The sequence below is a fragment of the Aptenodytes forsteri genome, unplaced genomic scaffold (genome assembly GCF_000699145.1).
Source record: "Aptenodytes forsteri isolate BGI_AS27 unplaced genomic scaffold, ASM69914v1 Scaffold119, whole genome shotgun sequence".
NCBI classification, from domain to species: domain Eukaryota; kingdom Metazoa; phylum Chordata; class Aves; order Sphenisciformes; family Spheniscidae; genus Aptenodytes; species Aptenodytes forsteri.
Window position 1 is genome coordinate 6,933,019 of NW_008796165.1, and position 12,334 is coordinate 6,945,352.

At 40.3% G+C, this 12,334-nt stretch overlaps 1 protein-coding gene across 1 annotated transcript in view; it reads right to left on the bottom strand.

Moving 5' to 3' along the window:
• Positions 1–12,334, bottom strand: part of AGBL4 (ATP/GTP binding protein like 4) — a 974,636-nt gene that overhangs the window by 200,389 nt on the left and 761,913 nt on the right. The window contains exon 9 of the mRNA XM_009287480.2: positions 5,519–5,633. Coding sequence (XP_009285755.2) covers positions 5,519–5,633 — 115 coding nt within the window. The remainder of the gene's footprint in view (positions 1–5,518; positions 5,634–12,334) is intronic.

A 12,334-nucleotide genomic window follows, 5' to 3' on the forward strand; every position in this document is an offset into this window, starting at 1 on the left:
TTGGTGTCGTCTGCAAACTTACTGAGGGTGCACTCAATCCTCTTGTCCAGATCATTGATAAAGATATTGAACAAGACTGGCCCCAAAACTGAGCCCTGGGGAACACCACTTGTGACCGGCCGCCAACTGGATTTAACTCCATTCACCACAACTCTCTGGGCCCGGATACATTTTTTTTTCTTAGTCTAAGCCCACCTCCCTGGGGATGGCAATAGGTTCAGCAAATGATAATGCTATGTATGTATGCAGGTATATATCCCTCAAAGTGATATTATCAAAGACCAAAATCAACACTCCTCAGTGTTACAACATATAGCTCTGATTTAGAGCTAAAATAATTTGGATAAAGTCCACATATGCTTTTACTGTCAAAAGACCCCTCATAAATTACATGTGAACACGAGTGTTGAACTTCTGACTATTTCTAGAGTCACAGAAATAAAGTCCACAAAAGCCTATTCAGGATAAATCTGAAATATTTCATCTGGTCCAAAGCCTAGCTTTCTGTTTGTATTTCAGACTCTTCAAAAGGGATCTTTAAAAAAAGGCCAGTGTTTAAACAAATCATGCTATTAACAAACAAAAACAAGAGAAGATTGTCCTTTATAAAATGCTGATATGAATCATTTTAAATGTTTCTCAAGCCTTCCCAGCTCCCTTTTTTCACTTGAAACAACTTGCCAAATTCAACTCACTTCCACAAACCATTTCAGTCCTTACAAAACTACGTTTCTGGGGCAAAAATATACCATTTGTCCAAAACACTTCATCGCAACACAGCTTTCATTGTAATATGGACTCTGACACTGTTTATGGTGAATTTGGCTTTCCAGTCTGGGTAGGACTGGCCTCCTTTCCATCCAACAAATTGCTTTGTTAACCCCTCACACAAGCAAGCAGTAAAGACTGTGTTGACTTCAAAAATATCGTATCTGATAGTGAAACAAGAAAGGATTAGAATCAGTGTGTGCCCTCTTCTCCCCATTCACACAAATTCTTGCAGTCCCTACAATCAAGCTAGAGGATATTGTAGCGATGACAGTTCAGAACATTTCAGCTAATTCATGGCTTTAATTTACTGAAGGCTGATACTGTCACAGCTAACCAACTGAAAGCAACACAGAAACGGCAAGGAACAGGAAGCCTTACTGGGTCATGCAACAAAGCCTTTAGAGAACGGTCAGGATATTTCAACTGCCTTGTCATGGCATTTCTGGGATACCTCAGTGAAGAGCTGCCCAGACTAAGAAGCACATCCCTTTTGGTGCCAGTATAGGGTTTCATCTCCGGAAGGTGAGGCTGACAAATTGGAACTAATCTAAGATGCTGTGGTACAGTCATCTCGCCTGCAGGGACACATTTCAGCATTCAGCTGCAGAATGCCAGCTTAAGAACAAGCTCTCAATAAAGGAAAGTTCAGGCCAAGCCTGGGGATGCACGACTTTTAAATCAAGAACACATTTTTTTTCTTAGTCTAAACCCACCTCCCTGGGGATGGCAATAGGTTCAGCAAATGATAATGCTATACCGCAAACAGAGAGAGAAAAGTCAAGAAATCTCTCTTCCCAGCACTAGTTTTCCTTTATTTCCTAAAACTGTTTCACAGTTTAATCCATCAGAGAGGGTGAGATTAGTGTTATGGAGAAACTCACAAATATTTTTATTTTTTGCCATGTTCTTTCACAAAGCTAAAGATCAAGTCATGCACCGTCCCCAGCAAAAGCGGTCTTTCAATTCAGGTGAGAGCTGAGAACAAGTTACCAGCCAGAACAGAGGGCAAATTATGCTGAAGACTCACTATTTTAGCTAGGTCAACCAATGGCATCTTCCTGGGCAATTTAATTAACAGGCCCATGTGGCATAACATTTTCTACATACTGTAACAGCAAAGCCAGTTACACTTAGAAGTACAGTAATACCAGGCTTTAAATACTTCAAGAAAGGGATGAAGCCTGTCTTCCTGTTTTGGGAGAAACCCTACATCCTTGACCACAGTAAACAGCAGGTACCTATCATTATCCTGAATCTTAGAAAGAGCTGGGTATACTAATGTGGCAAGAAAAGGACTGTGGAGGGTTTTTTCCACTGAAGAAAGAGTGCAGTGTATTAGTCATCTTCACAGAAGGGTATGATGCTAGCAAACCAGCAAACAGCAGCTAGCACTGCAAGCAGGAGCAATCCCAATTAGCCATTCAGTACTTTGGCTTGTAGGTGAATTTGCACTCTGAGGGCTCCACTTCTCTGCACCTAACCCCTCCGACACTTTTATCTAGCCAACTCTGATCTATTGTAGTGTGGTTTGCCCGTGATTTTTCATTTCTCAGCTCTTTTCAGAAAGAAACAGGTGAAAGCAAAAATTAAATGTTCTGATTCCTAAACAGTCAGTCAGAAACTTCACTGGTAATAAAGTCTAGTAGAGGTAATTTCACCAACTCTCTTGGTTTACGTACGTAAGTAATAGCTATTAAGAGATAGAACCATACTAGTTCACTTTCTATTAAAAAATTTATGCTCTAAGATTACAATCAAATTGCAACTTTTGTCCATTTATTTTTAAAAAATATTTTTTAAAATTGTGTATAGACCTTCCAAACATTCTAAATTAGAGGGGATGCTTAACCACCCCTTTAAGTCACATAAGGTACCTTGTCTTTTCATTCCTAACTGTATGGGTCCACAAATATACTTCTTAAACTCTTGCATATACTTCAATAAATCAGCAAAGTTTAGCACCCTGTTTCCATGCATCCTGATACACTGGGCATTGACGTTCATTTCCATGACCATTTCTTTTAGAGCCGCCTGAACATACATGCAACATATAAAGCACCTTCCTCACAGATGTGTCTGTGCCACAAGCACTTCTGCTTTATAGCTGTGATATTAAACTCACTTGTTGCTGGTTATGCACATTTCACCACAAAAAAGTTCCTTTAGAGTCATAACCCATTTGGTCTGTTCTCTTGAGAATGAGCAACAGTTTAAAGATAATAGACATTCTTGGCATTATTGTTGCAGTTTTGGCTTAAACACCTAAACCTCAGTTCATAAACACTCAGAACAAAGGAACAAGGATTTTGGAGAAGAGCACAGGACCCAAACCCTTGGTGAAAGTCCTGCATCCCCCAAAATGACAATGAAGAAAATCCCCCTAGCCAACTGTTACCATATCATCCTGGGTAAACGAGTGGTCAGTTCCTGTTTTGATCACAGGAGAACTAGTATATCCCATCCCTTCTACGAGAACTGCTGACATACCCAGGCTTTTAAAGGTGCCCACTGCGCCTGGGATTTCAGAGGAGAGCAAAGTGCATCCGACAGTATACTTTGCCAATTATACAGAGCTGTGTACTGGTGGGGTAAAAAAAATCTCTCTCACACTGGCAGGAGATCAATTTACAAACTCAAGCATGAGGTTTAATTACCCATTTCATTATCTTAGCTTGCATAGCTCTGAATGTGAACCTTCAATGAACCAAAGAAATAGTCACTAGCTGCTGGTTTGAGAAAGAGGAAGATAACAGGAAGTTCAAATGCCTAAAACTGCTCTTGCTGCACATGGCACCACAGACCTTGTTCGCAAAAGGAGGGGGATTGTCCCCAGCCAGTAGATCTGTATTGTACCATGCTACATGGAAGACTTCTGAAAGCCCTATTTATGTGCCAATCTGAACAAAGACCAAAAGAGATGAAACAGACTTATCTAGCCAATCACAGAGAAGCCTCAGAGTTAAATTTTCAAATACTAGCAATTGATCCTTAGAGATTTTTTTAAAATTCATCCACTAAATTCAAGCAAATAAATTGTGATGTGCTTGTGGATTTTGTATGAGCAGGAAATAAAGTGTTTGCTGTAAATTATTCACTCAGCACTAGTTAACTACAACGCCGGCACATTACTAGGCTTTTTAATATTCTTCTCAAGATAATAGGTAGCATTTTGCTTATTACCCTCATTTTTAAGTTATTAGTTACGTTAGATCTTTTGTAAATAAAGTGAAGAATTGCAAGAAAATCAAATGCTTTTCCAACTACCTCATTAGAAGTCTCTTTAGTTCAGGAGGGTTGAAAATTCTGCATATCATGAAAAGCTAAAACAATAGTATACCATCAGGCTCAGCAATTCCAAATGAATTCACATGCCCTTTCATAGTACCTGGGTTCCCAAAAGGCTTTTCAAGTTATGAGCCATATGCATGTCTGTAAAGCTGCATGCCCCTCAAAAAGTATAAATAATAGTGCAGGAGAAAAACGTACAGGGCAAGTAAATTTATGGGGGAAAATGAAAGCTACTTAATTGCAACTGGAGTTGCCTACATGCAGGGCACCTGGAACAGAGTAAAGCAATGTAGTATCACATTCTAGACCCATTTTAAGGCTTTATTCCTGTAAGGTGACATAACCTTTATGATAAATTCCTAGTGCTGTCAGATGCCACTACTGCAATATCACTCCCTGGTTTTGGATTTGCCGAGAGTTGAGGGAGTATCAGTGTAGCTGGAAAGAGACCACGTGTCCTTGGAAGTTTCACTTGTAAAACATGTATATAAGCACTGTTGAAATCACCCACGCAATTCTCTGCTATTGCAGTTTAGTGAGTAGCAAAGCACAGGAGGGCTAAGCAGCACATATCAAAACAAAGAACAGAGCCAGCAGCGCCATTTTCTGCAACTTCTAGCTTCTTCCTCTGTGGTCTCCTCATCCACACAATAACCCAGTCTTATTCTGCTTAGCAATGCAATACCTAATTAGATCAAAGCTCGGGGTAGCCTGGCTACAGAGTGTATTGTGTTATTTAGTCTTGTGCTGTAAGCAAAACCACATACAGTATTATTACATTTCTCAGGGGCTTCTCCAGAGAACTATGTGGTACATGTAATTGCCCCCACAAACAAATCATCAACTAATCAACTGCTTTTCATTATCACCTCCAGCACCACATTTATTTTGTAAATAAATGCATTAAGAGCAAACAATTTTAGGGAAAACAAAAGATTATCTGAATGCGTTCTCAACAGAGGAGGTGGTAAAGTACTAATTCAAATACTAAAATGAAGCAAAATTAGCATAGGGTGGAATGATTATTCCATTCCACGTATCCCTATCTATTACAGCACAATAATAGACTGAAATCTGTGACTTTAATGGATGATCTGGGTAGTTGAAGGGAACTGTGATTGACTGACACATTTACATAGAGACTGATGAGCAGCATAATGAATGCATTTACAAAACACAGCTAAGGTCTAACTCCAAGCTAACTTTACTCCCACACCTAGAGGAGGCTTGCAGAGCAGATACCCTGCTATCTTGGAGAGTTGCTGTCTACCTCCTGAAGCAAGCAAATTTTCCATTGAGCCCCCTTCCTTGACGGGAATTTCAGGAAGCATACGGCCACATGAGAACCTCCAGTTTAAGAGAAATGAATTGAAACAAGCCATATAAGATTCAGTGACAAAACAGTGCAGGGTGTATACGGTAGATATAACAATATGCAGATTCATACTCCGCACCATACCTGTAATTTCCTAGGTATACTCCATCAGGATTGAGCATGGGTGCAATCTTGAAGACCAGGTGGTCTCTCAGTACTTTTGCAATAGGATGCTGGCTCACAAGGAAATCAATTATACCTGAGAAAAATGAAAGAAGAGTTGGAAAAGGGGGGTTTATGACATCAATGATTTCCAGATATCTACCTGAAATTTCACATATAAAAGATTAGAACGATCATTCCTCTTGGTTCCTGGCACTGCTCCTGCTTCCAACAGAACAAACCACTTACAAACATGTAGCACCTGCCACCTTCTAAAAACTCCAGAAATAAGAACTTTAAGGATAAATATCTTAGTCCATCCTCATAATGCAAGTACAATGTGGCTACATTATCAGACACAGTCAAGTTTCCACAGAGGAAGAAGTTACTGCTCATCAGCTGAGCCACAATAACAAAACATTTCTCCTCCTAAGTGGTGAAATGAAGTAAAACCTAGTAGTTTAAGCCTAGCACCTTACACACATAGCATGCATACTTGGGCACATACTACAGCTCAGTTCATGAGTGACAATTTGTTGAGCTGAGGCACCTCAAATTTGTTTGACCATATGCCCAGACCTACCCTTGACATATGAACACCGAGTTCAGACCATCTGCATGTATAAAGAGGTATAAAATGCCTCACTAAAATTGGGAGAGTTACATAAACTCTGTACCAGGAACAGGGAAACCGTGGGACTGAAAGACTGGAATTTATAAGGTCAGATTCTTCACTTACTTTACACCCATAAAAACTCCACCTTATCAGTGAAGCTCCTTTAATGTGGAACCAAGACAAGTGACAGGGGGATCAGATCCTAAATGCCCTTCCTTCGGGCACAGTCACAGCACCAGACCCCGCAGGAGCTCCTGCCTCTGGGCCTTGTGCTCAGGGAGGAGCTAAACATCTCCTTGCTCCAAGGCTGGTGCTGGGGCAGGAGGCAGGCAGTCTGGCAGTTAAATTCATTGCTTATTCCTCCACTGAGTTGGTACTGACAGAAATAGCTTCCAGGGAATGAATGTCGAGATAAATTGAGTTCCTGTGTAATCTCAGGACACCCACAGATAGGTCATGACAATTTGCTATTTATTGTAAGGTCCATCCTGTGAAGCAGGAACCATTTACTGAATTTCCCCAGAATAAATCAATCACTACACTCTAGTAACAGGATAAAATTAAGCAGAGAAAAATTAAGGCTGATCATCAGTAAAATTTCACTAATGGCGAGCTCTATTAGACTGTGGAATTGTCTTTCCAGGGGAAGAGTGGAACCCCGTCATCGGAAACATTTAACGCTGGACAGGGCAAAGCCCCAGGGAATAGATATAACAAGCAACAATTCAGCATAGAAGAGATGGTACGGGCTAACTAGCTGACTTCAAAAAAGCTTACTTTAGACCTGATTTTTTGTGATGCAGTCAGAATCTCTAAAAACAAACAAATTAAAACCCAGGTACATGCCAGGTTAAACACACTTGTTTATAGCTTGGCTGAAACATACGTTAAAGATGGGACCAAAATCTCACATTCTGTACAACTCCTTCATTTAGCCTATTTCCTAAGGCCCATTCTGTATTTCAAATACTAACAAAACAGAGCCTATGTTGCTGTTGGAATGAATTGTAATTTGCTGAGGCACATGGGGAAAAATGAGGCTTCTGAAATGTCTACAATGATCAAGGTATAATTGACTCTAAACATCAGCATTTTTTTCATCTATTAGTGACTAATCCTGAAGAAGAGAAAGTCCCTTTCTGTAACCAGGTCTTCCACTTGAGAAGAGACTAAACCTGAATTCTAAGGCAAATTAGCATATACATAATTATATTGCTCAGGAAACGTTTCTGCAATTACCTCCTCCAAATGAAGGAAACCAAACATCGATCTGCTTTTTGGCTGGTGTTGTGTCTTTTGTTCATTATACAACAGCAAGAACACGAAGAAACGACAGGGACACAGTTGGATCCTGAATAACCAGGTTTCCTAACTGTATGCAAACATGAAAGGCTTAGCTATGTTAAACTGCTGCTCTAACTGTTTTCTGGCAGTGTCTAAAACATAATCCACAGTATGCACACCTGGAGGGCTCAAAACTACTTAAAGGGATACAATCCCACACTTAGTCCAGGGCTTCTTGAGACACTATGCTGGTTTTAGTTTTAAAGGGCTTGTAACTAGACTCAAAACATCACATCAGTCTGTGTTTTCTAGAATACTTGGAAGAGTTAACTATTCAGAAATCAGTATGTCCAGAACCTACTTTATCCTAGGTCAGGTATGATCTTTCAAAGCAGCCACAATAAAAGCAGCGTAAGTATCGCATTGTGTACACGATCATCACTTCACCAAAGACCTTGGTGGAACAGTTTTGCCATGAGATCTGGCAGTGCACCAATCATGTACTTGTAACAGCTCTTCACGCAGCAGGGAGGACCACAGATACCTCGGGGATAACACGACTGCTTTTCATTCAGGAGGTAACACAAGAGCCCAAACTCTCAGAGCTTTGCTCTGGCTGTAACTGTACCAGGGAAGAGCCTTGTCCAGGTTCTGCTCATTTTGCTCCTGTTATTGATGCAGCCTCACTCACAGAGCTTGGCAAAGGCATCTTGGCAACTAGAAGCTACAGTTTTCAGCTTCATGCAGGGAATTATTATTCCCTAACCAAGAACGTGCTATGACATGGAAGGCTGTGTATAAACACGCAATGGGTGAGCCTCTGCTCTGCATGATTCACTGTTGCACCAGGCACACCAGACTAAAGGGACGAGACTGACCTTGGGCACCCAGCAGCTTGGTGGCAAACGAGATCCAGCATTTCCCAACGTACCACAATCTATTAGGGGGTACTGCAGCCAAGTTCACCCAATCCAAAGAGATTTACTGTATTTTCTTATTTAGGAGACAGTCAATTAAATCTGAAGAAGTCTTACCCCACGATAAAAATACAAAGCAAGAGTTAAAAATAACTGACTCACGGAAGTCTAACCTGGAAGTAAAGGCAGTTCCAAAGAACATAAGAGAAGCATCAGAGGAAAGCATACATCTACATATACAAATCTCACCACAGAATTATTGTAAGCATCCAAATAATCAATACAATTAGCAAATAGCTTTGTCTTTCAGAGGAACCCAATAGTCTCTGGATCAATAACATTTAAAGTAAAAAGACAGATATCAGACTATTAAAAAAATACCATCGCAGAGAACTTGGTCCTCCTGTTAATAAATCAATACAAACTAAATTTTACAGCTTTTATAATCAGCAAGAGACATATCAGTGTATCTCATTAGGCCGGGGTTAAGAATTTGGCAGCAACCAAAGCCCATTTAATATAATTTACTTCAAGGCAGACATGGCAATACAACAGATGCCCTAATTTATTTGTTGATCTTTGTATTAAAATAACAGTTTGCTGGTAAACAGGAAGGGTAATGATGCCAGTCACCCTTGTTAGTGGCTAATAATTGCTTAATTTGTCCACTAATTGACCTGTGCTACTGTTGAAGCACTGGATCGTGTTGCAGGGCATGAAGTAAACAAGGCCACTGTAATGTTACTTTAAAGAATGACTTCTGGAAATAGAACTACTTATTGCTATAAATTTTCTTTTCACAGATGAGCAGATTAATTGGTCTGCCAATTAGTCTGCTATTAAAGAAAAAGGGCTGCCCACAGATTGGTTAGATCTTCGAACGGCAGCCCCGGTTTGGGTCAAATGAAATAATCCAATCTGAATCAGTCACATCAGCTATGAAAAATAAGATAAGTATTTTTTAAAAACAAATCTCTGTGGACGGAGATCAAGGAAAATAGCCCAATAACTAAGTATTAGCTCTTCAAGTTACTTTAAAATAAAATGGAGAACATGATGGAATAGGCCTACTCAGGCACATTACAGTATGGAAAAGTTCTCCAATTAAAAGAAGTAAAATAATATAGATTATTTTTGTATCATCCTTTCTGGAAAGTAATTAAAATCATTATTTCTCAAATAATAACATGCAATAATAAATGCCGCCTGGAACCGGAACAGCTCAGAAATCAGCATTCAGCCATGACATAAGAAGAGGCTTATCCATAGTCCACTAAAAATCAACCAAAGTCTTTACATTAACTTCAAGGAGCTTTTCATAGTTGTGAGGGAAAGGAAAGAAAGAATCAAAAGCAAGGAAAAGGGAAAACAATGCTGACAACTGTGAGTCATTAGATACACAGTCACAACGGGTCCAAAAATTTTAGCAGTTTTTTACCAGTCTTTCTTGGTAAACACAGCTTCACTGAAACTGTGCTAAATCAGGACCAAATCTCCTCTACTCCGAGTCACTTCTCTGTCATTATTCTTTCTCAAGGCTAAACGCACTTTCTCAAATTTCTCTTGCCTTCTGCAGCTCAGTACCTCTCACCTACTCCAACACCAGATCCTGTGGCATCTCTCTGCCCACCCTAATCCAGCTCAAATTGTTTACTGGTGTTTCACAAGCAAGTTGATCCTTCACTCTTCCATAACATGTTCAAGAAACCTTCTCTGCTTACATGATTTCCACTGTCCTGTCAGGGTGCTTCCTCAAGCAACTGCCTTAAACTCTGTTTAAACTTCCTGCCGTCTCTAACACGACCTCTCCACATTTGCTCCTTCCAAAGAAAAGCCTGTCTTATCCCTTGTTTCTCCTTTACCACATCCTTTCACTCTCAGTCTGACAATATGTTTAATTGTCTAACTATATAATACATTTGCCCTGCTCCTATTACTGAAAATCTAATCACCACAGATCTTAATGCAATATGGCAACTGCTAATGCAAACATATCCTGGACTGTGTCTAGTATATGCCAAGAAAGAAATGATTTATGTTTTCAGACCTGTTTCCTAACACTGAATAGCTGCTGGTATCCTGCAGTCAGCTCACCGCAGCCTGCAGGTTAAAGAGAATGTAGCAATTAGGCTGTAACAAAAACAGGATATATTAATTGGAAAAGAAATACAAGGGAGTCCTGAATGCTTATGATTATATAAAACTATTGAAATGTTCTGTTAAAGGAGACTGAAACCAATGTGAAAGACTATACTTACACTTCTGTGGAGAGTAGGAAAGCAAAAATGTGGGGTTGGGCTTTTTGGAGAGGTTATTTAACGTGATGGCGAAGAAAAATATGAGATGATAGGGCCAAGCAGCTACAATATTCTATCTCCACAGAACAAGTACAGCACAAGCAGTAAACAAGAGCAAGCCACTGCTGTGCCACCATTTGTCTGTGAAGGAACTCTCTTTTGGCAAAGGGGCCCTTGTCTGTTCAGCCTTTGCCCTTTTTCGTGGGGCTGCAGAAAAAAATTACAAAACAACAAAACAAAACATGAAAAAGACAGATGGACACTCTTCTCCATCCCAGCACGGTGGGAAAGGTGTCATAATCACACTGAACCCTACTCAGCACAGGTCACAGCAATGCTGTGCCAGCGTGGTCTCTACAGAACGCATACCTGTGCTTTCAGTGCAGTCCCCAGCACAGGCCAGTAGACAGAAATGATCCAATAATGTCTTAGCTTGAAGCCTTTCCAATAGTCAAGAAAACAGCAAGGAAAAAAAAGCATATGAATGGTGATAAATGAGCAGAGCTGACTCACAGCAGGATTATTGACATGATCTAACATCATGCTGTCACTGAAATTAACCCTACAAAAGATCATCGCATAGAGTGATCCATAAGCACAAGACCATTGCAGATGCTGGCTCTGCTCCTTCTTACAGTGCTACTCCTCCTCTTTGACTGCCAAATTCAACTTTTTTTTTTTTTTACACTTTTTAGAAACATGTTTATTGTTGGGAGGCGCACATTGATTCTAACATCAATACAGAAGGAATTTATAGATTTGGAATGCTTTATTAATTGGTTCTCTTGTCTTTCCAAAGGTCTCTTTGGAATGCATGGCAAAAACAAAGTTTATTTCATCAAAATTATGGAAATAATATGGGTGATGAAGGAGCACTGCAAAACTAAAACAGGCACCTGGTTACAGCGTTAGGTGAAGGAAAATTTGTTGCCTGAAGTATATCAGTCAATGCTTTTCAGTTGCCAAACCTGATGTATATCTGCATGCATATGCCTCTCTGAGTAGTTACTACAATTACGTGAGAGTGGGAAGATCCAAAACACTGTTTTTCATTAACTCCCTCTCTGGCCATCCTTAGTACACACAAAAGTGCAAGGGAATTGCTTATACTCAGATAGGGATGCAGTACCATGCACAAAATCTTAGTGAGTATTCATCAGATCCTACTTTTCAGCTCCACCTCTGCTCCTCCTGTTTCCTCTATGCTGATGCTCAAATTTCATCTAACCTTCCCCCAGGACAGGCTCAGAGGGGGCCTGCACAGGCCTGCGGGTGCCGTATGACGACAAACAATCAAGTCCTTAGAAAACGCAGAGAAGTTAACAATTCTCCCAGTGGTTCCCACGGACAGGAAGCTCTCAAGGGAGACAACAGCTAAACAACACAATTACCCATGACAAAACAGATAGGAGCCAACCAAGGCAGGTGAGACAGTGTTAGGAAGGATGCGGTAGATGAACCAGATACATTCCTGGTTATGGTTCATCTAGAGTGTCTCCAACTAGACAAGTAAATATTTCAGTGCTAAATAAGATCTCGTTACTTGAGTGTGGGTGGTTAAAAGCACCCCAAAAAGTCTTTAGGCCCCTGTGGTCATTTCAGTTGTTTTTTCTCTGCAACCATCACTGGTATTGTAAAAAAAAAAAAAAAAGGGGGGGCCGACCCCCATCCTCAATCTCGACCA